The sequence below is a fragment of the Rhodnius prolixus genome, unplaced genomic scaffold (assembly GCF_049639745.1).
Source record: "Rhodnius prolixus isolate KJV_2025 unplaced genomic scaffold, Rpr scaffold_12, whole genome shotgun sequence".
NCBI classification, from domain to species: domain Eukaryota; kingdom Metazoa; phylum Arthropoda; class Insecta; order Hemiptera; family Reduviidae; genus Rhodnius; species Rhodnius prolixus.
In genome coordinates, this window is record NW_027411635.1 from 11,559,836 (window position 1) to 11,587,635 (window position 27,800).

The window sequence follows — 27,800 nt, forward strand, 5'->3', positions numbered from 1 at the left end:
GGGATAAATGCATTATTGAAATCTAATTTGAAGAAAATTCCTCAACCTCAGAACCTCCAAAAAGTACCTGGGCTGTTCAGTAAACTTCGTACATACATAAGGAAAGTTCGTTTTTGGGTAGTTCGGTGTAGACTTCTCTGTAAGGTTACATCTGCATAATTACGGTTACAAAGACTCAAATGTTCGGGTATTTAATAAATTGGTGAGCTATAACCATGATGACGTAGCAGTAAAAAAAAGTCATATGAGTGTTCACAGCAGATATTTTTCTATAATAGCGTCGGTGAACTTTCTAAATGCGTATCTACTTCATACTCTGATATCTGTGGTTTAACTAACTTCAATGAAGTGGCAAAATTGGTTACCATAACTCAAGTTACAAAACTACAACTTTACTGTATACTTGTAAATAAGAAGGACTTTAATTTTTTTTAAAATGCTATCTATTCGTAGAATTTCTCTTAAACTAAATGTAAATACAAGCCTTCATATAAATTCAATCTATTCGTGGATTTTCGCTTTAACTAAATGTAAATACAAGCCTTCATGTAAATTCAATCTATTCGAGGATTTTCGCTTTGTCTAATGTAAATACAATCCTTCATGTAAATTCAATCTATTCGTGGATTTTTGCTTTAACTAATTTAAATACAAACCTTCATGTAAATTCAATCTATTCGAGGATTTTCGCTTTGTCTAATGTAAATACAAGCCTTCATGTAAATTCAATCTATTCGAGGATTTTCGCTTTGTCTAATGTAAATACAATCCTTCATGTAAATTCAATCTATTCGTGGATTTTTGCTTTAACTAATTTAAATACAAACCTTCATGTAAATTCAATCTATTCGAGGATTTTCGCTTTGTCTAATGTAAATACAAGCCTTCATGTAAATTCAATCTATTCGTGGATTTTTGCTTTAACTAATTTAAATACAATCCTTCTTGTAAATTCAATCTATTCGTAGAATTTCTCTTAAACTAAATGTAAATACAAGCCTTCTTGTTAATTCAATCTATTCGTAGAATTTCTCTTAAACTAAATGTAAATACAAGCCTTCATATAAATTCAATCTATTCGTGGATTTTCGCTTTAACTAAATGTAAATACAAGCCTTCATGTAAATTCAATCTATTCCTGGATTTTCGCTTTAACTAAATGTAAATACAAGCCTTCATGTAAATTCAATCTATTCGTAGAATTTCTCTTAAACTAAATGTAAATACAAGCCTTCATATAAATTCAATCTATTCGTGGATTTTCGCTTTAACTAAATGTAAATACAAGCCTTCATGTAAATTCAATCTATTCGAGGATTTTCGCTTTGTCTAATGTAAATACAATCCTTCATGTAAATTCAATCTATTCGTGGATTTTTGCTTTAACTAATGTAAATACAAGCCTTCATATAAATTCAATCTATTCCTAGATTTTCGCTTTAACTAATGTAAATTCAATCTATTCGTAGAATTTCTCTTAAACTAAATGTAAATACAAGCCTTCTTGTTAATTCAATCTATTCGTAGAATTTCTCTTAAACTAAATGTAAATACAAGCCTTCATATAAATTCAATCTATTCGTGGATTTTTGCTTTAACTAATGTAAATACAATCCTTCTTGTAAATTCAATCTATTCCTAGATTTTCGCTTTAACTAAATGTAAATACAAGCCTTCTTGTTAATTCAATCTATTCGTAGAATTTCTCTTAAACTAAATGTAAATACAAGCCTTCATATAAATTCAATCTATTCGTGGATTTTCGCTTTAACTAAATGTAAATACAAGCCTTCATGTAAATTCAATCTATTCCTGGATTTTCGCTTTAACTAAATGTAAATACAAGCCTTCATGTAAATTCAATCTATTCGTAGAATTTCTCTTAAACTAAATGTAAATACAAGCCTTCATATAAATTCAATCTATTCGTGGATTTTCGCTTTAACTAAATGTAAATACAAGCCTTCATGTAAATTCAATCTATTCGAGGATTTTCGCTTTGTCTAATGTAAATACAATCCTTCATGTAAATTCAATCTATTCGTGGATTTTTGCTTTAACTAATGTAAATACAAGCCTTCATATAAATTCAATCTATTCCTAGATTTTCGCTTTAACTAATGTAAATTCAATCTATTCGTAGAATTTCTCTTAAACTAAATGTAAATACAAGCCTTCTTGTTAATTCAATCTATTCGTAGAATTTCTCTTAAACTAAATGTAAATACAAGCCTTCATATAAATTCAATCTATTCGTGGATTTTCGCTTTAACTAAATGTAAATACAAGCCTTCATGTAAATTCAATCTATTCCTGGATTTTCGCTTTAACTAAATGTAAATACAAGCCTTCATGTAAATTCAATCTATTCGTAGAATTTCTCTTAAACTAAATGTAAATACAAGCCTTCATGTAAATTCAATCTATTCGAGGATTTTCGCTTTGTCTAATGTAAATACAATCCTTCATGTAAATTCAATCTATTCGTGGATTTTTGCTTTAACTAATGTAAATACAAGCCTTCATATAAATTCAATCTATTCCTAGATTTTCGCTTTAACTAATGTAAATTCAATCTATTCGTGGATTTTAGCTTTAAATAAATGTAAATATAAGCCTTAATGTGTTAACTTAACTATGTTTTTTCCATTTATCCCTACCTAAATTCGCCAGCAAATGTCCTGTAAAACTCTTGTAACACAAATCCTTCCTCCTAAGAAGAAGCTCTCTATGGGCAATGTTACCACCGTTTTCCTGTTCACAAGAATGCCACACAATGTTACGCATAAGAAAGTAAATTGTAATTCCATCGTATCAAGAATATGAATTCTTGGTTTGCAGTAGATGTAGCTAACTAAACTCCCACAGCGTCATATTTTTTTTTATTTCTGGTTTTAATTTATTAAAAAAAAAGTAAAAGAATCAGCAGTTTGAGGCTTCAGATATAGGAGTTGCTGTTAGAATGCGAACTGTTGAGCACAGTAAGAGATCTACGCTCTTGATAACTGAATGCCATGAATACACGGGCTCTCCCGACTGGATTGCTGTTATAAAAATAAGTATAGAAAAGGCACAGATAAAAACAAACATAAAAATGGCATTAGCACTTTTTCGCTTCCTTCACTTTTGTATTTCTACAAAATTATAAAAACAAAAAACAAAAAAAATTAATATCAGTGCATCTGGCAACAATCATTTTTATAGAACACCGTGTCTGGTAATAAAGTGTGCAGTGACTGTGATGAAATCATCGCGGCTAGCTGCATTTTTAACCTTCAGTGGGCAGTTGCACTTAAAACTGAAAGTCGCATCGCAATCATCTGTTATGTTCCCTCCCCTCTGAGCCAACCAAATCTGGTCTCTTTACAAATATAAAAAACAGGGTTGGATGTGTACAATAAAAACACCTAGTGTGAACAATTATATGATGTTTTCTTATCGCATTTAGTTAAAAGAATTTGTTACTTGTAACTTGGAATGTTTTACTGAAAGATATAATGCATGTTTCCTTTGATAAAATAAAACGTTTGAAGGAACTTTGAACTCACAGCTAACCCTGAACATTAAGTGTTTTCTGAAATTGTTTCGAATTAAAGTGATCGTCTTAGGCGCCACAGTAGCTGAGCGGTTAGAGGCGAGGTCTGCGAAGCTAATATGTATTGTGGTACTGGGTTCGATTCCCTGTCTAGAGGCCTTGGATTTTATTTAATGGGTAATATGAGAACTTAGGGAAGAAATTAGCTATGCGGTTAGCGTACTGTACTCCCACGCGGAGGTCCCGGGTTCGAATCCAGCTGCTGACTCTTGGATTTTTCTCTTCCTAGGAGCTTCTTACAGCTCACTGTCCGTTGATGGCCGGCAGTGTACTGAAAAAAGCTCCGGGCGCCAATATCCTCAGATGTAGAAGCGCCTCAAATTTAAAAAAAAAAAAATATGAGAACTTTCTAGTAAAGTATGTTTGCTAGTCGCCTCCGTCTACGACAACTAATTCGTTAGTTGGACGTAAAGCCCGCCTGAAAAAATAGGCAATTACTTTATTTACTTTAATAAAGTGATCGTCTTATTGACGTTTTGTCAATGCTAAATTCAAAACATTCTGGCGTCAATTTAGTACATTACAGTAAGCTCCAAAAATCTAGATTTAAGTCAGCCTACTATACAGGGTGACCAGTTATATGCTGCACCCACTTTTTTTTTAACGGCGGGAAATTTCGAAAAAATAAAAAACACGTATTTAATCATTTTTAGTCTAGTTTATTTTCAGTGATTGACCCATTTTTTTAAACCCTTGTATCTCGAGATACAGCATCCAACTTTTTTTTTTTTAAATGGAACGTTATAGTTTTCTTTGCATATTTTTATAGTATTTGAGCTTCTAAAAAAAAACAAAAAAATATTTTTTGAAATCGGTTGGATTTTTCAAAAGTTATGGTAATTTAAAATATGGAAAACAAATTTCAGTTTATTGTCAAAATTACGTTATTTTTTTTAAAGGATCTGTTCAAACTGGGCACAATCAACGGATAGGCAAGCCAAAACTCTGGACTCCCACGCTTTGCTTGTAGCAGCACTTATGGTGGCGAAGTCAAGATCTAGGCAGGCTAGAGTAATTCGACGTTTCAGATCATTAAGGATACTTTACACTTTATTTTTTAGGTATCCCCACAAAATATAGTCCACTTGGGTCAAGTCCGGAGATCGAGGTGGCCGTTGGATGGGACAATGAGTCCCTAAGCACTTTTCATGGAAATTTCTGTCCAGGTAACCTCGAACCACTCTCGCATTATGTGCCGAGCAACCATCTTGTTGAAAATACATATCTAGCCGACGTTGTAGAGGAACATCTTCAAGCGGAACTGGCAAAATGTCTCTTAAAAAATATTGGATACCTTGCACCAGTTTAGTTCTCTCTGTAGAAGTATGGACCGATTAGTTGATTTCCTAAAACTCCACACCAAACTTTTGTAGAAAAAACAACCTGAACGTCGAATAACTCTAGCCTGCCTAGATCTTGACTTCGCCACCATAAGTGCTGCTACAAGCAAAGCGCGGGAGTCCAGAGTTTTGGCTTGCCTATCCGTTGATTGTGCCCAGTTTGAACAGATTCTTTAAAAAAAATAACATAATTTTGACAATAAACTGAAATTTGTTTTGCATATTTTAAATTATCATAACTTTTGAAAAACCTAACCGATTTCAAAAAAAATTTTTTTTGTTTTTTTTAGGAGCTTAAATACTATAAAAATATGCAACAAAAAATATAACGTTCCATTTGAAAAAACAAAGTTGGATGCTGTATCTCGAGATACAGGGGTTTAAAAAAATGGGTCAATCACTGAAAATAAACTAGACTAAAAATGATTAAATACGTGTTTTTTATTTTTTCGAAATTTCCCGCCGTTTAAAAAAAAAGTGGGTGGAGCATATAACTCTGGTCACCCTGTATATACTAAAAATTTGTTCTGCGATATTGCAAAAAAATTACCAGTTATAAAGGAGGATTTGCCCTATATTATAAAGCAAATTTGGGAACTTTATCTTTTATAGGAAAAGAGCAAAATATTGTCAAAGTTGGTCATTTTTTTCCTACAGGACAGTTTTATTGATATTTCGTTTCTTCCTGATAAACATTTTTACTAAACATGAGGTATATTAGATTTTATAAGTAATTACCTGAGTTAAAACAATACTAATTTCAAGTACATAAGCAGACAGGACAGAAGGCACACCAACATTACATATAAGAATGTAAATAATAATAATAATTGTTACTAAGCAAACCCCTGAAGATGATCTAGTCCCTAGGTCGAAAGCTTGGCAAAAATGCAAAATAATGACTGAAATTTGCCATATTCTTCTTCCTTCTAAATGAATCATTCACCACAAACAATTAACATCATCTGCGCAATACTAATTTATATTTTGCTTTGTTTGTTCACAGACGATACTGAATTCGATGCACAAGTATCAGCCACGTTTTCATCTAGTGAGGGCGAACGATATCCACAAACTCCCTTACTCTACCTTCAGGACGTACGTGTTCAAGGAAACCGAGTTTATAGCGGTGACTGCATATCAGAATGAAAAAGTAAGTGGGTGACCACTTGGTCTCTAATTGATTTTATTATTCTTGGAGAATGGGTCCTCAAAGGCACTGCAACTCCTTTATAGGCTTATTGTGCCTTCTTGTAGAACTAACCAACCTTCTTTACAATGTACAGGATTCTACCCACAAATCGTTTTTGCGTCATGATCTTTCTGTGAACTCATGGTGCAACAATCTAGTAATTGTGACGCCGGCAATCAGGGCGGCTATTTTCTCCTTCTCATCCTGACTAAGTCTGTACAAGAACACCAGATTAATCTCTTCTCATACCCTTTGTAGAGAAGAGGCTTATTGGTGACGGCCACATCCAGTTCTAGTAGAAAAACCTTCGCCCTTTAACAATGTCCAAGGTTTCCTTTCCTACCAGTTGATTTTGAGTATGGTCTTCTCCTCTAGTCTCACAAAGTGTTAGAGTCCTCACAAAGCAAAACAGCGATTACAGTGCAATCTCATAGGCTCATCAAAGACAATTCCTCTACTCCTGTCATAGTTTGCTCAAGAGAACAGACCGATCTACGGTGGAACTTCCGGGGAAAGAGCTTTTCTGATCTATCGTGTTTTATAAGTAGGCATAAAAGGCCAAACTTAGTTGGCATGGAGACTCGGCCGGGACAAGAGGTGAGACCAGCGAACGGCAGCTCTTTTAGTAAGATATGTGCCATTTGCCTTGACCAGCATGACATGAATGACGCTAGCTCTAAGTAACTACCACTTTAGCCCAAAAACTCTTCTAAGACAGCAGGCAGAATTGTGTCTCTAAGAGCGATCGCTAATTCTTGGGCTATGTTACATCGCCCGACAACTGTCTAGAGACTCTCCATATCAGCCGGTAGCAGGCATCCCAAACTAAAGACCTAACTCTAAATACTAGTCTCTGCTCATCTCTTCTTGATTTCTCCACAGGCCCGATGGGAGAAATATTGGCATGATTAGAGTACGAGTAGCTATTTCTCACCGACCAATGGGACACTTTGAATTTTGATTTTAGGCATGCAAGCAAATATTTTAGACACTTTTGGCTAACACAGTTTGAACTCAAAAGAGTAAAAACTAAAGTAAAGTTGATACTTTCAAACAATATATACCTTAACATGAAATTATTTATAATTAACTTTAAAGTCATGTTTTCTTCGTCATCTAAAATCTTATTAACACATAACATTAATGTATTATTAACATAAATGTATTATTATTATTATTATTATTTCATTTCTGACTCCTTATTAGGGAAATCACTCAGGGGGGTGGACTTTGCCACAACCCCTTATCTAAATTACATAATCTATCTCTCGGAGTTAAATTCTAAATCCAAATAATAGCGGGCTGCACGCGGCGATTGGCTGTCTTGATCTGCTTAATGGGCAGCACTCAGGAACTTTCGGACGATACGAACCGTATCTAGGAGGACTGCCTTCTGCGCCTCTACAACCAGATCAGTGGATAGGCCCAACTCATTGACAGCAGTCACCGTTGTTCTGGGCACGAGGCCACTCGTGGAAAGTATTATAGGCGCAATCGTCGTTTTGTCCAGGTTGTACATTTCTCTTAGTTGGAAACTAAGGTCCTGGTACTTCCGGATCTTTTCACCCCTGCTTTTCTGCATGTTATCATCATTGGGTATGGCGATATCGACGATATGTGCCACTCTACCCTTCCTAACCATAACTAGTATGTCCGGCTTGTTGTTAGCAACACTCCTATCCGTTACTATCTGAGTGTCCCAATATACTTTTGTGTGCGCATTCTGCAGCAGCGTCGGCGGGTAATATTTATAATATGGCACATCTGTCTTCAACAGCCCGAACTTTGAGCAAAGTGCTTTATGGATAATTTTAGCCACATTATTGTGCCTGAAAAGGTACTCCTTCAGCGCAAGCACTGAACATCCTGCAACTATGTGCTGTATGCTTTCCGAAGTGGAGTTGCACTTCTGCATTTATCGTGCACTAGGCTTTCCCCTAGAACCCATCTTCGGTACGCCTTCGTAGCTATCACCTGGTCCTGCATCGCCAATACGAACCCTTCCGTCTCAGGGAATAGATGGCCTTTTGTGAGCCAATAATATTATAACTTCTTTTTTTTACACGCTTTTGGTTCTTGTTCATCGGTTGGGCATTGACATTGTCGCAGTTCTTAATTACCACTGGACGCTAGCATTTTTATCTTTCTATAGTAGTTGAACATTCATACATTTCTTTTAAATCTTATTAAGGATGTATTGGATATTTTCAAATTTGGAACGTTTTATACTTAACGTGATTTTTGTTTGTTCCTGGGATCCATTCCCAATTTTTTTTTTCCGCCTCTAATTTCAATTTTGCTTAGAATTTTAAATTCTTGCCTGTTTCAGATTACTCAACTAAAGATAGACAACAATCCATTTGCAAAAGGTTTTAGAGACACTGGCGCTGGCAAACGGGAAAAGAAGTAAGTTGATACTCTAAATGTGGCAATATACGTAGAGCCAAACGAAGCGTTTATTTGCTCAGCATGCATGTGCTTTTTGTGCTTACTAAATACATGAGAAATCTTAGTTTTTCTCACTTGAATCGAGCTTCTTTTGGCCATATTTAATGCTTTAAAATCCATTATGTATCATTTTTTTTTTATCTCAGTAACATCTTTACATCCAAAGTGTAGCCAGTCTCGTTACAACACGTCCTGTCTTATCGGCAGGACACTTATCGGCTGCAAATATAACTATTCACTTCAAGAATATGTATGAAACTGGTGAGGACACAGTGTCAGATCTTGTTTTTGTTGTAGTAGCTTTGTAACCAGGATATTAACCATCTTGGTAAGTCTGTGGAGACTAGTCAGTATTTTATCGTCGTCGGTAGTCGCAATATTTTCTTTGTGATGCTGTGGATTATTAATGAAGTGTCGTCATCTTCTCGCCCAGCCAGGAAACCAGATCCATATCTAGCCGGCTCAAGGCTTGTGTAGGACTGGTTGGGTGATCCTACCTTAAATAATTAACATAATAATACTAGTAGGTGGCGCTAATGATCTCAGCAATCGATGCGCCGAAATTAGGTGATGAAAAAAACATTGTTTTTAATTACAATTCATTGATTTGCATCATGACTTATTCCTAACATAGTCCTGTAGTTGGCCCAGAATTACTTCTTCTTTCAGCAACTTAAGTTAGAACATTATTTGTTTAGTTTGTATGCATATTATAATTTCAAGCAATCAATTTGAATTAGAACTGAAATTTTTTGAATTATTTAATTTCTTTAGTTAGTATCTGGGTAGTTTCTAGTTTTGATGTTATTTTTATTTATATTTGCATCATATTTCATGTATAGTAAACGTTTCATTTTTTCCTTTCTCTTAAATCTTGATTCATCAACCTGATAAGTAAAGTAATTGCCTATTTTTATAGGCGAGCTTTAACATCCAACTACCTAATTAGGTGTCGCGGAAGGAGGCGACTAGCAAACATACTTTACAATAAAATTCCTTTTATTAACCATTAAATAAAATCTAAGGCCTCTAGTCCGGGAATCGAACCCACGACCACTCATCCAATAATACATATTAGAGCTTTGCGGATCCTCGCCTCTAACCGCTCGGCTATCGTGGTGCCAATATTTTATATTACATAAAAATAGATCAATAATTTATCATTTTTTTTGTTCTTTTCTAAACAAATACATTTTAGTGCCAGTTCATTGTAAATTTACATTAAAATGTAATGTACGAGGGTCGTTTGAAAAGTCCGTGCAAAAATAAAAACTACTTAATTTTTTGGGGTAAACCTTTTTTATTTTTCAACATAGTCTCCTTTTAGGCTTATACACTTCGTCCAACGCTGCTCTAGTTTGTTGATCCCTTCCGAATAATATGATTTGTCCAAGTCTGAAAAATAGCCATTCGTTTCTGCAATCACCTCCTCGTTTGAATAAAATCTTTTTCCCGCCAGCCATTTCTTCATATTTGGGAACAAATAGTAGTCCGAGGGAGCCAAGTCTGGAGAATAGGGGGGATGTGAAACGAGTTGGAACCCTATTTCCATTAATTTTGCGACCACAACTGCTGAGGTGTGAGCTGGTGCGTTGTCGTGATGGAAAAGGACTTTTTTGTGGGCCAATCGTTGGCGTTTTTCTTGCAGCTCGGTTTTCAAACGGTCCAATAACGATGAATAATATGCACCTGTAATAGTTTTACCCTTTTCCAGATAGTCGATGAGGATTATTCCTTGCGAATCCCAAAAGACAGTCGCCATAATCTTTCCGGCCGAAGGAACGGTCTTCGCCTTTTTTGGCGCAGATTCCCCCTTGGTAACCCATTGTTTAGATTGTTCTTTGGTCTCAGGAGTGTAGTGATGTATCCATGTTTCATCCACAGTGACGAAACGACGCTTAAATTCCTGCGGATTCTTCTGGAACAGCTGCAAACCGTCCTTGCAACACTTCACACGATTTCGTTTTTGGTCAAGCGTGAGCAATCGCGGCACCCATCTTGCGGATAGCTTTGTCATGTCCAAATGTTGATGCAAAATATTATGTACCCGTTCATTCGAGATGCCCACAGCACTAGCAATCTCACGCACCTTCACTCTTCTGTCATCCATCACCATATCATGGATTTTATCAATGATTTCTGGAGTAGTAACTTCAACAGGGCGTCCAGAACGTTCAGCGTCACTTGTGCCCATATGGCCACTCCGAAAATTTTGAAACCACTTATAAACTGTTCTAATCGAAGGTGCAGAGTCACCATAATGTTTATCAAGCTTCTCTTTAGTCTCCTGAGGCGTTTTGCCTTTCATAAAATAGTGTTTAATCAACACACGAAATTCTTTTTCGTCCATTTTTTGAAAATCACTCGACTTCCTCGATTCAAACGAATGCCTAACACAAAGAAATTGACCGATCTGGCTGAAACTTGGTGTGTGTTCTTCCAAGAGATGCTATTAACTAAACATAACCTCGATACGCGCCAGTGGTGTTATCTCTCTGACTTTGCACGGACTTTTCAAACGACCCTCATATGTTCTTTTACTATTTATTTATTTATTTTTTTATTTATTCGTTTTGTGAATTACATACAGAGTTGAGCAAATGAATACACAAGAAAACTAATTCTACCAAAAACAGAATAAGTTAAAAAAAAGAAACTTTCATTAAATAAATACTAATAAAAAATATAAATGAAACTTAATAAACTGTAAGATTACATAAAATTGGGATTAAATAAGCAAATTACAATTAAATCAATGAAGTCAATAAAGTTGGGCTCTTCTTCTCAGACATTCTTTTAAAAACCATAATTCATGATAAATTCATCATTTGAACCTAACAGAGAGTATAATACAAAAAGAACATCTTTCTAAAATATTTCTGTCTAATTGAGAAATACGCTGGACAAATAAAAAATATATGTGGCAAATCTTCATACACTTTCAAATCACATTACTGACAAAAAATTTTTGCATTGATTATATACTTTATTGTTACTGAAGTTTAATGAAATACAGTATTGGACCTGTAGTTCTTAATTGTGCAGACACTCTAGTTACTGCTAACGGTACTTTATGTAGAAGGTATTTCTGAGTTTGTAAACTGTAGTCATATAGACCAGCGTTTCCCAAACTTTTTAGACCGCGGCCCGGTACGAGATTTTAAATTTTTTCGCGCCCCACCTTATAAAAAACCATTTATTTACAAAACAAATTTTATTTTTTAATAAAAATCAAAATTCAAGTTATTTGTTTGTTTATTTCAAACACAAAAATTGCAAAATAATTATATATCAAAAACATAAGTAATTAAAGACAATCCATTATCTTCATTTAAAACTTAAAGTAAATTTTGTTTTACATATTTTGACCTTAGTGCGAAGGATGATGTTGTTTTTCATCACATAGTAATTTCAAATTAGGACTTAATGATGTTAATTTTATTCTCAAATTAGGTTCGACATCCAATCTGTTTCGATACTTATATTTTAAGTACACCAAGGCTGAGAACGCAGTTTCACACGTATAAGTGGTGACAAAAGGCATTAAAAATTGTATCGCTTTTTCGCTTACGCTTGGATATTCCTTTTGACAGCGCAACCAAACCAATCAGAGCATCCGAATTTAAACAGTCCGGTAGGAAATGGTGTTAAAGGGTTGCCACCTGCAGCACTTGAAAAAATTTCGGTGCCGGGTCGCGACCCACACTTTGGGAAACGCTGATATAGACCATAATAGTAGATACTAAAATTGGAGCTATTAAGATATTCAATATCTACATTTTTGAAATAAAGTTCATATTTGGACAGCACTATAGGGATCATTTTCTTAAAAACAACGAGATCTTCTATAGACAAGACAGCACAGCTTTATAGACATATAGCTCTATAGACTTCTATAGACAAGATGAAGCACAGCTTCATCTACACACTGCAACAAAATAGAAAGCTGAGAGAACCAATTATATTTGGGTAAATTATAAACTTTGGCACAGTCCCTGAGTTGCTCAAGGCAAGCTTTTAGATATCTATTTCCATTCATGCTTAACTATTTTAAAAGCTAGTTGAGAGCCCTTTTTTAAAATATTCATTATTATGTTCTTTTACTAACTTTATAATATAATTAATAATTAAATATGTCTCAAATATTTGGAATTTGAAAAATTAGTGAGTCAGTAGTAGAAAGAAATTTTTTTTTGTGTTATGCTAACCACTCGCAGACAGACCCAGGCCAATTTTATAATTCCACTCATAGTTTGGGAAGCTTTAAATGTAATTTTCTCATGGAAGCTCTCAAAATCGAAAATCTATATGATTAAAATATTTGTTTTACAAAGGGTAAAAAGTAAAAAAAAAAAAACAAAATACAAGGTTAAAAGCAAGGGAAATCAAATGTTAGAGCAAGTGGAACGTTAATAATTGTATTTTAAATTAAAGAGAGGGTGTATTTGGTAGTGATTGCACCGGATGGACAAATAGGGCAACCCCCGTGTCCGGTCACAGATCGGTTCGAACAAGCCTCGGAGCCATGTTACACGCTACCCCCTTTTGCGATCGGTTGCACTTATTTACTAACCAATTTAGATTGGCACATTTACATTTGCAATAGAATCACTTGCTGACAACCCCTCTACACTGATCACACTTTATTTATTCTACAAATGAAACTGTCAGTGATAGTTTCCATTATTGATGGCCTCAACCACGGAATGTCAGTTTACCTAGCATCAGTATTTACCACAACACGTGTAGGAGGGAGCCAAAATTTGCTCGAAGAACATTTGTTGTAACTCTGATCGCAGTGCCTCTTTTCACTCAAACTGAACAAACCGTCTTTAAATATAAAATTGCTTAAAAAAAGGCAAGGGATTAGCTTCGTGGTTAGCGTAGGCTACTGTCAACGCGGAGATCCCAGGTTCGAGTCCATCTTCTGGCCCTTTAGACTTCCTAAAAAAGCTCCCTACAGCGCAATGTCCGAACCACAGAACTCAGTCCAGAAAACGGTAGTTCACTGAAATAAGTTTCGGGCGCCAATGCGCCTTGAATTTAAAAAAAATAAAATAAAATAACTTAGACTTTGATAACAGAAACGTAAATACTGTCTTTGAATTTCGCGCCACATCAATCAACATATACACCAACCAAAAAAAATAAATAAAATAAAACTAATAAAGGTGATACGCACAGTCAAAGATCTTACTTCAATTAACTAAAGAACAGACGCGAACAAACCAAATAATATAACCACATAATCAATCAAGTAGGCAGCGGCAAGCCGCCATTACAGTCATCTGATTATAACCACAGCAGAGTTTAATACCTCTACACATAGATCCATACTCTTCTTACGTAGAATATTTCCGGGCTAAAAAGTTTGACAAGTGGAGAACGACTAGTTTTCAAGGCTTACACCTACGAGGGTCGTTTGAAAAGTCCGTGCAAAAATAAAAACTACTTAATTTTTTGGGGTAAACCTTTTTTATTTTTCAACATAGTCTCCTTTTAGGCTTATACACTTCGTCCAACGCTACTCTAGTTTGTTGATCCCTTCCGAATAATAGGATTTGTCCAAGTCTGAAAAATAGCCATTCGTTTCTGCAATCGCCTCCTCGTTTGAATAAAATCTTTTTCATGCCAGCCATTTCTTCATATTGGGGAACAAATAGTAGTCCGAGGGAGCCAAGTCTGGAGAATAGGGGGGATGTGAAACGTGTTGGAACCCTATTTCCATTAATTTTGCGACCACAACTGCTGAGGTGTGAGCTGGTGCGTTGTCGTGATGGAAAAGGACTTTTTTGTGGGCCAATCGTTGGCGTTTTTCTTGCAGCTCGGTTTTCAAACGGTCCAATAACGATGAATAATATGCACCTGTAATAGTTTTACCCTTTTCCAGATAGTCGATGAGGATTATTCCTCGCGAATCCCAAAAGACAGTCGCCATAATCTTTCCGGCCGAAGGAACGGTCTTCGCCTTTTTTGGCGCAGATTCCCCCTTGGTAACCCATTGTTTAGATTGTTCTTTGGTCTCAGGAGTGTAGTGATGTATCCATGTTTCATCCACAGTGACGAAACGACGCTTAAAGTCCTGCGGATTCTTCTGGAACAGCTGCAAACCGTCCTTGCAACACTTTACACGATTTCGTTTTTGGTCAAGCGTGAGCAATCGCGGCACCCATCTTGCGGATAGCTTTGTCATGTCCAAATGTTGATGCAAAATATTATGTACCCGTTCATTCGAGATGCCCACAGCACTAGCAATCTCACGCACCTTCACTCTTCTGTCATCCATCACCATATCATGGATTTTATCAATGATTTCTGGAGTAGTAACCTCAACAGGGCGTCCAGAACGTTCAGCGTCACTTGTGCCCATATGGCCACTCCGAAAATTTTGAAACCACTTATAAACTGTTCTAATCGAAGGTGCAGAGTCATCATAATGTTTATCAAGCTTCTCTTTAGTCTCCTGAGGCGTTTTGCCTTTCATAAAGTAGTGTTTAATCAACACACGAAATTCTTTTTCGTCCATTTTTTGAAAATCACTCGACTTCCTCGATTCAAACGAATGCCAAACACAAAGAAATTGACCGATCTGGCTGAAACTTGGTGTGTGTTCTTCCAAGAGATGCTACTAACTAAACATAACCTCGATACGCGCTCGATACGACCCTCGTATATTTCAAAATATAAAATACAAAAATAATGTTATTGAAAACCATTTTACACCAAATCCAGGCTGAAATTAAAATAAAGAATACAGCGCCGAAGATTTAGACTTTGAAATTTAAAAAATAAAAATAAAAAGCGATTAAATTTAAATTCCAATTTTTATAAAACCACTTCGCCAAATTTTGGCCTAATGAACCTATTTTATTATTATTATTATTATTTTTTAATGATTTAAGGCGCGTCAACATCTAAGTTTATTGGCGCCCGGAGCTTTTTTCAGTGCACTGCCAGCCTCCGGACTAATGAACCTATTATGCTAAATAAGTCTCACTAAAAGCTGACCACGGTTTCAATCCAATTGAAAGCGATAATCGAAGAGGGCAAGATAGGCGCCACGAAATTCGAACGGTTAGGCGCCACGGTAGCCGAGCGGTTAGAGGCGAGACCTGCGAAGCTAATATGTATTGTGGTACTGAGTTCGATTCCCCGGTCTTAGGGCTTAGATTTTATTTAATGGTTAATCAAAGAAATTTTCAGTAAAGTATGTTTGCTAGTCGCCTCCGTCCACGACACCTAATTGGTAGTTGGACGTTAAACCCCGCCTGAAAAAATAGGCGATTACTTTACTTTTTATTCGAACGGTTAGAGGCAAAACCTGCTATGTTTAAGAATTATTGCTGTTAAGGGTTCGATTCCCCGGTTTAGGCTTTGGATTTTATTTAATGTTTAATGAAAGAATTTTACAAGAAAAAGTACGTTCGCTAGTTGCCTTCGACAACAACACCTAATAAGGCCACCGTCAGCAACAAACAAAAATTGTCATTACTTTATATTAAAGTTTGCATTTGAAATGAAGCTTGTAAAATTTGCCGACATAACTTTGGAATCAATGGTACCGTATAAGTTGGCTTTACTTTTTGATTGAGGAAAACCCTGTAGAAAAGAAACATCAAACCTGAGGAAATAACTGCTTTTCCAAATGACGTAACAGAACTAAACCATTCGGATTTGTGCTAAGCTCTCTTTAATTGCATCACTCAAAAGCTGAAGTAGAGCATCTAATCAGTCAGATAAATATTGTTTAGGCCAAATCGTTGAATAGATTAAAATGATTCTACTCAGTAGAATATGGCCCGATCTAAGCAGCTACGGTCATTAACTGTCAGTAAATCTCTTCAGCAAAACAAAATTTGTTGTTAGTACACCAATTTTGGAGTATTGTTCGCCATTTTTGGTGATAGATTCATTTTTTTCTTTATATTATTTTGGACTAGGTTGTCTTCAGGTAATATACTTCTTATTAAACAATTATAATTTTTATACAAGGAACTAGCTCAGGTGTTTCCCGATTACTGGATTCCAATGCTTAATTCCCGGGTCCGAGTACAGCTTGCTGTCCGGTGATGGACAATGTTGGCTGTAACGAAAGAACAAAAAGCTCCGGGAGCCAAAAATCTTAGTTATTGATGTGTGCCTTAAAAAATATATACATACACTTTATTTGTATAGAGATACAATGTATCTGTTACAAAGGAGTTCAAGTTCATGTTCACTTTATAAACTTTGTGTAAAGTGTAAGATCATAGTTTTAAAACTTTTTTGCAAATAATTAAAAATTGCGTCCATAATTTTCTCTTCAAAATTATTAATTAATTTACAAAGTTCTTCTTTATGATTATTATATTTGTTTATATGAAGTGGGATTCTAAAACTTTCATAGACAGGGCAGCTGATAAACAATTAACGTTTCCGACTCGTTCTTATTACACATTAAACAATGATCTTTGGGCTTTGATTGTACAAATTACATTATTGATTTTAAATTTAATAATATAAGGGCCACCCAATCTTATAATTCGAAAAGAAATGCATTTATGTGCAAGTGTGCCTTAAATAATAGTCATAAAAAATATATATTTATATACAGGTTGTATACGGAGGAGTGGTCGAAACTTCGGAAGGTGATTCAGCAGCTCAAATGCAACAAAAAATATTCTATTCACTTTGGCCCGATTCTCAATAGTGTCCAAGTTATTTGCATTTTTAACTTTTCCGTCGATATTCGCGTTGTTCATCATAAATACGGCCGTAACTTTTCTATCCTTTATCCTTCAAAAAATCTGCTTATTCCAAACGAAAGAGCATTAAATTTCCTATAAATATGCTTGGTACAGAGCCTCAAAACGATTCTTATAACAATGAAATTTTTACTTGAATTTTTACCAATTGATTTATTGGGGTAGGCTTTTATTAAAACCCCCCAAAAATCCATATGGTCTTGAAGCTCAATAAATGCGCAACTTTTTCTGAAATTATGTGACTCCTTGATTTATTAATCATTGAAAAAATGCAGTTGAAAATTTTTACAAAGATCATCGAGAACGAATTTTTTAGACATTCAAGTAAAAAATTTCATTGCAGCAAACAAAAATTGTATGTTTACAGCAAATTTTCTTCGTTGATGTGGAGAAAATAACTTTTCTTTTATCCCTCCACAATAAATCAGAGGCAAGAAAAATCATCCTGCAACGTAGCCGATGACTGTTTCGAATCTAGAGGCTTCTTTAATTTTGTTTTTTAAACAGTTATGCTAGAACAGTTTTTGATTTGACCTAAAAGTACGTTGATGGACTATTATTATTATTATGACAGATAAATCAGCCTATAAATATTATTATTGAATACATAAATAAACAGGCGTCTACTGTGCGAGCTAAGGATTGCCTAGTTATGTGGTAATTGCCTTGAATGGATGGCGCATTAGAACGCCAGAACAGTTAGGAATGACCAGCTGGAGGACACTGTGTACAACACGAATCCCGTCCACAGCGACGCCATATTGATTTACTAAGGAGGAAATAAAGCAATGCGCTCTCGATCATGCCAAACTAGATTGCAGATTATATATTAATATGTTGTATTCACTGTATATCACATTTTCAAGACGGGCTACATAAATTATGCATCCAATTCGTGAGGAATACACTCTCTCTTGAACCTCCTCTCTCAAAAAATAAAAATAAATTATTTGTTAACTAACTACTTTCTGATATACTTTTCCTGCTTTATATATTATTTATAATATTTCTATGAATCGTATCCACTCAGGGCGGACGATATGTGCCTTTTATTTTGATCAAACTAACACATCACTCGATAAGTTTCTGGTCTAGCTAAGAAAAACGAAGTTTTTTTTCAGAAATTCGACTTTATTCATCAACATACTCTCCTTCAAGAGTGATACATGCATTCCAACTTTTCGATGCCTTTCTTATAGAAAGATTTGTCTTTACACTCTAAACAGGCCTCAGTTTCGGCAATCACTTCTTCATTTGAGCCAAATTTCTTTCCTTGGAACATCTTTTTGATGTCTGCAAAAAGGCCAGAAGTCGCTGGGGGCTAGATCTGAAGAGTACGGTGGGTGCGGAAGCAATTCGAATTGTAATTCATTCAATTTAACCATCGTTTTCATCGACTTGTGACACCGAGTATTGTATCTTGGTAAAACAGCACTTTTTTTCTTGATTTCTGCATTTAATCGATCCAACAATGCCACGTAATATTTGCTACTGATAGTTTTCTCCTTTTTCAAGATAGTCGACAAACAAAATACCATGCGCGTCCCAAAATACGGATAGCCATAACCTTGCCAGCTGACTTTTCGAGTTTTTGGTCGCTTTTGGACGACTTTCACCGGCTGCTGACCATTTTGCTGACGATCTTTTTGATTCAGGGTAATAGTGGATCCACGTTTCATCGACGCAAGAAATCCTTTTCATCTCGCTTGAACAGCTCCAAACAGCGCTTTGAATCGTCGACGCGTTGTTGTTTTTGGTCCGGTGTGAGCAAACGCGGCACCCATTTCGAAAACAACTTCCGCATGCTCAAATCTTCGTGTAAAATTGTAAACACACTACTACCTTCTGATATCCTTTAAGGTGTCAGCTATCTCACGTAACTTCACTTTACGGTCTTTCTAAATTATTTTGTGGACTTTTTTTTTTATATTTTCTGAAACAACTGCCGATTTTGGGCGACCAGAGCATATTCAGCTCAGCATCTTCAGGTGTTTGTACGACCGCGTTTCAATTCAGCGTACCAGTCAATAATAGTTGATTTTCCTGGCGCAGAGTCTCCATAACGCTTATCAAGCCACTGTTTGGCTTCAACAGTATTTTTCCCCATCAAAAAACAATGTTTAATCAACACACGAAATTCATTTTTATCCATTTTGTTTGTTTCTTTCATCCTAAAAATGACTCCTAACATTTCATATTTACTTCATATAGTGATAGTAATCGCCTAATTTTTCCAGGCGGGGCTTTAACGTCCAACTACTAATTAAGTGTCTTGGGTGAAAACTCTGACTTTACTATAAACAATTTATTTCTAACAAATAAAAAGTAATCATACGTGGGATTCGATCTGGTGATCTCTTAGTTACCAAGGCACTCTCTTGACCACTAGACCAACACGAGCCTCTTTAAAAAGTAATATAAAACTGCAACCTATATTTGAAACACTTTTCCGCAATAATTTCCATTAAGGGCACTTCCAATGATGTGGAAAACTGTATAGATTGTCTCTTTAAAGGGCCAGTTTTCTGTAATTTAAAAAAAAAATGGAATTTAAGAAAATTACTCCGCCGGAAATAACTCTTTATTTAATGGGTAGTTCACTTTTTACAAAATGGCTCCCAGACCTTTTCTGTAAATTTCGTATTGGTTAGGTTAGGCTTTTCTGTAAGATTACATTTTAGTTACTGGTACGGTTTTACTAAGTATAATGTTGGTGAGAATTAATATGGAGTTTTGAAGTGCATTAATGAGTTCGAACCTTGAAATTCTTTTTAATTGTTGAATCGGCCTTGAATATGAATTATTTAAGGATTTTTAAAACTCAAAATCAAATATCTGCCCGATTAAACTTCTTTTTTTAATTTTTGCTGACAGGGGTTCAGCAAAAGAGTTGTGATTTTTTGTTTTATTTTACACCACATTTTGTTGCAGTGGATTTACTATTAAAAGTTTTTAGATGCTGTGGAAAATAATAATGACAATAATAACATATAAATCTGAACTCAGTTGGCGTAGTAGACTGTGGGCTGTAATTATGGGAACTACACAATAGTTCTATTATGGTATTTGGCTGTCAAACAATCGACATATGCAGAAGGTACAATGGCAGCCAACCTATTGTGTTCAAACTGAATCTACAAACTACGTACCTTTAAAGCCACATGTGCTGACAGAATTGCGATCCATGGTTGCCTAGTTAATTCTCTATTCTGACATAAACGTCAATATAAAGAAATAGATCCGTTATTTTATTAATTATAAATATTAAATTAAAGGAGAAATTAACATTTACTGGCATAGCTGCTTGTAAAGAATGTTCACAGTGTAGATAAAATTGTTGGTGGCAGTGAAGTCAGTTTAGGTGAAGATTTAGGTAGCTGTGGCGACCGGTACTTAAAAAAAATTTACTATTATTATTATTTGTCTGCAGGGTGGGAAACCCAAGCGTGCATATAACCACTCTCGGCTCGTGCGGCTACCCGAAAGCAAAATAACAACAGCAATCGACCTAGAATGAACATTCAGCAGCTAAGAATCACAGCTGTCCAAATAAATCGAACAATCACCTCTAGCGGAAACAGTCTAAGCTACTCCATATTCACGTTAAAACAGATATTTTGAGTATAAGCTAGAAATGAAAAAAATTTGGCATGATCAGGACGGGGAAAAAATGTTGAACTAAATTTTTTTAAACTTGAATTTAGACGGTTGAAGCGCCGATGGCCACGCGATGTTCTTAATGAAGTAGAAGTGCCAGTGCATAATAGTTGCACTGTACGTTTCACCAATGGGTGAATTCTTCCCTCACGTTACTCATGTTTATACTATGTATCATATTGCCCCAGCTTCACTTATTGCACAAACTATACTGCAGTTGTGAAAAAATTAATAAAGTAAAACAAAAACGTGCATACTCGTATTCCTGATGATAACTAAAAATTGAAAAACAGTAAGATTGATTTCCTTTCAAAAAATTCAAAATAGAAAATTTACACTTTCCTACACAGATAAAATTGTATTTGATTTTCATGTGCATTCAGACTTACACATATGTACAGACCCCAATGTGCAACAATATGGTGTGAACAATTACTCGATTATATCTTTTTACTTCAGTTGATTGAAAGAATACTTTCTCGAAAACAAGTTGGTTTCAATATTCTCAACGTTCACTGCAAAATTAAGGTAATAGCTCAATTATTCTCGTGACTAATTTGAGAATGTTAATCTCTTATAATTGGCTGAAATTGGATAATTCTAGCTTCAATAGTTTTCGAGATATTTTAAGTTAAATTTTACGAAAGTTTAACTAGATTCAAATTTTAACATCTAATATCTCCCTCTCTAATACACCATTTTTATCGGAATTTTGGTCAAATGTAGAGAATGTTTATCTCTATAATTGGCTGAAATTGGATAATTCTAGCTTCAATAGTTTTCGAGATATTTTAAGTTAAATTTTACGAAAGTTTAACTAGATTCAAATTTTAACATCTAATATCTGCCTCTCTAATCACCATTTTTTATAGTAATTTTGGTCAAATGTAGAGAATGTTTATCTCTATAATTGACTGACATTGGATAGTTTTAGCTTCAATAGTTTTCGAGATATTTCAAGTTAAATTTTACGAATTGCACAATATTCTATCAGAAGCTGTTTTTAAACCAATGTGATCCTAAACATAAGTTATGTCGAAGTTTAAATGAAATACTATGGCGATTTTCTAGGCAAAAAAAAATTAGGAAGTTTGTAAAAAATGCAAAACAGGCGTACTTAACTTTCGTTAAACTGATATAGAACAGTTTCTATTGGGAATTTCGTTCTGACATTTCATATTCATAAATAGCATACAAAGTTTTAGAACCGTACAATATATTGAGATGGCACTTTGGTAAAGTTTCCCTCTTTAAGAACCCTATATAAATAAAGTTCCCTCCACAAATGCTTCTTATAGAAAATTACCCTTCCAAGTATGTAACAAAAAAGTTTATATAAGTCTAAACAATTTTAGAAAACAATGCTAATAAAATTGAACAACATACGAGGGTCGTTTGAAAAGTCCGTGCAAAGTCAGAGAGATAGCACTACTGGCGCGTATCGAGGTTATGTTTAGTTAGTAGCATCTCTTGGAAGAACACACACCAAGTTTCAGCCAGATCGGTCTATTTCTTTGTGTTTGGCATTCGTTTGAATCGAGGAAGTCGAGTGATTTTCAAAAAATGGACGAAAAAGAATTTCGTGTGTTGATTAAACACTACTTTATGAAAGGCAAAACGCCTTTCGGAGTGGCCATATGGGCACAAGTGATGCTGAACGTTCTGGACGCCCTGTTGAGGTTACTACTCCAGAAATCATTGATAAAATCCATGATATGGTGATGGATGACAGAAGAGTGAAGGTGCGTGAGATTGCTAGTGCTGTGGGCATCTCGAATGAACGGGTACATAATATTTTGCATCAACATTTGGACATGACAAAGCTATCCGCAAGATGGGTGCCGCGATTGCTCACGCTTGACCAAAAACGAAATCGTGTGAAGTGTTGCAAGGACGGTTTGCAGCTGTCCAGAAGAATCCGCAGGACTTTAAGCGTCGTTTCGTCACTGTGGATGAAACATGGATACATCATTACACTCCTGAGACTAAAGAACAATCTAAACAATGGGTTACCAAGGGGGAATCTGCGCCAAAAAAGGCGAAGACCGTTCCTTCGGCCGGAAAGATTATGGCGACTGCCTTTTGGGATTCGCGAGGAATAATCCTCATCGACTATCTGGAAAAGAGTAAAACTATTACAGGTGCATATTATTCATCGTTATTGGACCGTTTGAAAACCGAGGTGCAAGAAAAACGCCCACGATTGGCCCACAAAAAAGTCCTTTTCCATCCCGACAACGCACCAGCTCACACCTCAGCAGTTGTGGTCGCAAAATTAATGGAAATAGGGTTCCAACTCGTTTCACATCCCCCCTATTCTCCAGACTTGGCTCCCTCGGACTACTATTTGTTCCCCAATATGAAGAAATGGCTGGCGGGAAAAAGATTTTATTCAAACGAGAAGGTGATTGCAGAAACGAATGGCTATTTTTCAGACTTGGACAAATCCTATTATTCGGAAGGGATCAACAAACTAGAGCAGCGTTGGACGAAGTGTATAAGCCTAAAAGGAGACTATGTTGAAAAATAAAAAAGGTTTACCCCAAAAAATTAAGTAGTTTTTATTTTTGCACGGACTTTTTAAACGACCCTCGTATTATAGCAAAAAATAGTTTCTATGATATTTTTTTGATTTTATTTTTTATGTCCGCCATTATTGATTATTTTTCGCGTTACCACCAACCAGCAACTCACGTACCACCAGGTTGAGAAACGCTGGCTTAGATTATGTTTTAAGTTCAAAAATTTATTAAGAAATATGGTATTAATTTCGTTTCATTTAGTTTATACTTTATTTTGTACCAAAATTATTTTGTTCGCAGTCTTTGTTTTATCTTATTTTATACTTTTAATATTTTCATTTTTCTTTGCAGGTGGTTTATAGTTGACCACCCCTTAGACGGTCGTTGACCATGAGATTTGTCTGTCGCTGTGTTTATAAGTATTTATTTTTATTTAGGAATTACTTACTGAGAGATTTACACCAATTGATACATTACTCTAAATGGAGTTCAGTTCTTCATAGATCTTGGATACAGTCTTGGGTTTCAGTCTTCTTGGAGCTGTAGGTTTGCCGAGGTGGTTGTTAGATGGCAGTGTGTGAAGGGTGATGGAAGAAGTTGTCCGTTAGTTTGGTCATGTGAGTGTGAATGGCTTGAACATCGAGTTCTTTCTGGATATTTGAGTAAAAACATTATCAGAAACTATTTCCAGAAATCTCACTAAAAACAAAAATATTTAAGTAGAAAGAATTAGTGAATGTATGGTCCTACGGTGATACTCAAATCAATTAGTAAATTTGAGTACTGTGACTCAAAAACTCAAAAAGCAAAGGCTAATTTTCTGAGCACCAAATTTTTCTTACTGAAGTGACATCAAAACGAATGTCTCCGATAAGAGCTCAACAAAATAAATAAATAAATAAAATCAGCTCGATTATAATTATTTTTCTTACTCTTGTAAGTAAAAATAAATGTATGGACAAGTTTTTGTCTTTGTGGGACGTCAAATTATGAATTTTTGATGATTACTAGTTTATTTTATTTTTTTTTTTCAGTTTGCCAAGATGCAGTAATTCCTGTTTTATAGCGGTGGGGGACTCGTTCTGTGGACCTTCTAGGTGGTCTAACATCACAGCAGAGCCATCTTACGGCGGCAACGGGCACTATTCCTTAGCATTAGACCTCTTGCGCATGCTGCATTCCGTTTAGTGGTGGGCAAAACGATTTATCCATAAAAGTTTTTCATTCATTGGAATTGAATCAGCTCCATGATCGAAATTGACTCCAAAATCTCTTCCTTGTTTCTTACCTCTCCTCCTCTATTGCTTTTATCTCTAAAAGTATTTTAATTTTGCAGGATATCGATTCTTTGTTTAAAAAGGAAATAACATGTTTTAAAGTATGGCTGGTAGGAATAATACCACATACCTTAAAGAAGACGCAGAGTTTTAGATTTTATTTTTTTTTAATCTTTGCGACTGCAACGATTGTTGCAACAACCAAATGTGATATAATATAATGTCGTGAATGAAGATAGGAGAAGGCACCCAGTGGCGACACTCCATTAACGTGAACAGATGCACTGTACTGCTCTTATGAGGAACTTAGATTGCGCGGGGCCATCTTCTCTTCAATCTCCTTGGAGGATTACCTGGTAATGTGGAAGATGATAAAGTGTTCAATTAAAGGATTAGGATGAGCTGCTTGTAAAGGAATGAAATTTTAAGAAACGAGTTTTAGTAAGGTCGTTTAATGAAAGGGATTTTTGAGGTCATTATGAATGGCGGAGGTTAGAAATATAGAATGGAGCGTTAAGTAATTTTCAGTAGTAAGTCTGGGATGCGTTAAGAATTGGAACGGTTTAGTCGAACCCCATATACTTCGATGCCGTATGACCAAATAGGTCGCAGTAACAGAAGCTACAAGAGTCTTTTTGTTTTGTAGGTTGAGTTTAAATCGTTTGTCAAGTAGTCTGGCGACCAAGTTTTTGTAGCGTTGGTTAGTTTCTTGTCTTTTCAGTCTAGTATAGGGATTCCATGTCAACCGTTTGCTTTTAGGTACAGTCCAAGGTAGCGTAATTTGTCCACAGTTGGTATAGGAGTTTAGTTCAAGATGATGGGAGGTAGGATTTTTGAATGTAGTACAAGATGTTAAAAGTAAAATATTTTTAGTTTACATGAATTTTAAATATGAGCCTGCATTGACCGCTGATGTAGATTTCTTCTTGATGAGATGACGCCACTCTGAGTGTATAGCCCGGTGTATAGCTTCGCTGAATTTGGTATGCACCCAGACCTGCGGCAGATTGATTGTCCAAACGGTGGACTAGCTATACACCGGAGGAGATGAAAGATAAAGTACCGAGTCGTACAGTTTTGCATGAATCTCTGGCCAGTGTGCCTACGCACTTTCTATGACGACATACTTAAGAAGTACTTAGCTCACCAGCTGACTGCTGGCTGATTGTCTGACGGAGGGCTACAGGAGACTCTTGCTGACCGGTTGGGGGTGCGAGCTAAGCTGTTCTGATATAAGAATGCTTCATTTGCCATATCGATTAACTCCAATTTCTGAATTTTTTTTAAATTTTAATGTCTGAACACTTTATTGACTCCTAACTGTATAACAAGCGTTCTTTGTCCACAGTTGGTGTAGGTTTTTTTTTAATGGCAAGTCTAACTACTTCATCTTTCAGAAGTGTCCTTAATAAAATTTTATAGAAAAATGTTTTTTTTAACAAAAATTTTAGATCTAAAACTTCCTGCCAAGTCTCATCGGGGGATCGTATCGAAATATGTGCCGTTTATTTTGAAAGTGGGGTAAGTCCATGTTTTGTTATTTCGAGATATTTAAGGTTTTGCGGTTCAATAAATTTAAAAATATTGGTAAATATTAATAGACATATTTTGGGTATTTTGTGGTGTTAGATAATGTAAGTTTATAATCCAATAGTGTTTATAGTGCTGGCTAAGAAAAATAAAGGTTTTATTATAACTAAATGGACTTGCCTCACTTTCAAAATTAATGAATTATTGTAATCGTTGATTTAAATGGATAATATTTCAGTCGTATCAGTCTTTTTTTACACAATAAAAACAAGATACTAACCAATAGTTCAACTATTCTTCTTCTTTTTGGAATCATTTTGGTCCGAATTGCCTTCGTATTCAGATTCTGATTCCAAGATTCTTCTTTTATTACCGATTGTCATGGGGTCTTATTTCTACAAACATAGTAAAATTACTTGCAAATGAGGATTTTATTGAAATGGCGTTATTACCCAGAAAAGTATTTTTATATTTGTTACCTACCAAATTCACTTTCAGATGTATCAGAGTTATAATTACCGTTGTAATCGGTTTCAGACATTTTTTTCTTTTTATAAAATAAACCACAATCCGTTATTAATTTTCAAATAATGAAACTTTTTTCGTACACCGAGCACAAAACAGCACAACTTACTTGATAGCCGATAATATAAGTCGAATGTTATACAATTACAGTTTTTCAGTGTTGCCAATAGTACTAAAAATTTCCCGATGTTGGTGTTATTATCGAAACACAAAATTAAGATGGACTTATTATTATTAAATAATAATAAATTTTATGAAATATTTTACAATCACCGATTACTAATATCAAAGATAGATAGATAAGACAAGATGTTAAACCATCACATTTGCTTCACCATACAGCAACCGGAGTTAAATTTTGCTGTACGGTTAAATAATTTCAACCTAAGATGGACTTGCACCATTTTCAAATTAAACATATTTACAATATTGTTAAGAGCTAAAACTTCAATCTCCCAAATATTAGGATTCTGAATTTTTTTGACTCTAAATTGTTTACAGATAAAAAGTTCATACTAAGTTTTATCTATAATTACCATTATGTTCATTTTTTTCAAAAATGGACTTGCCCCACTTTCAAAATAAACGGCTCAAATGAACTTTGATTCTTCGGCAATTTTCCTTAACCCCCTCTAAAAAAACACCCAAGTACTGGCTATTTTTTGAAAACAACTTAAAAGAAATCAAAACGGAATTCAGTGTGGAAATAATGGAGACAATCGCCATAATACTTTTTTTTAAAGAAATAAGTCACATTCTCAAGTAGCATGGAAGTCGTTAAAAAATATGCCGCAAGAACACAGTGCTTCAGAAATGCTAACATACTGATTTGTAGAGTGCTCTATTAGAGAATCTGTGTTCTCTGAGAACTCAAAGAGTAGATATCCACTTGAAGAATTATCAGCAGGTTGATCTGGAGGTCCAGTTTGGCACATATCACCCTGACCACAACAACAATAATGAGCAAAAA

General features: G+C 35.2%; 1 protein-coding gene across 2 annotated transcripts in view; it reads left to right on the forward strand.

Moving 5' to 3' along the window:
• LOC141461609 (optomotor-blind protein-like) overlaps nt 1–27,800 on the forward strand; it is a 306,166-nt gene that overhangs the window by 230,964 nt on the left and 47,402 nt on the right. For both annotated transcript variants that reach the window (XM_074142770.1, XM_074142769.1), the window contains exons 4-5: nt 5,942–6,088; nt 8,457–8,533. In XM_074142770.1, the coding sequence (XP_073998871.1) occupies nt 5,942–6,088; nt 8,457–8,533 (224 nt within the window). The remainder of the gene's footprint in view (nt 1–5,941; nt 6,089–8,456; nt 8,534–27,800) is intronic.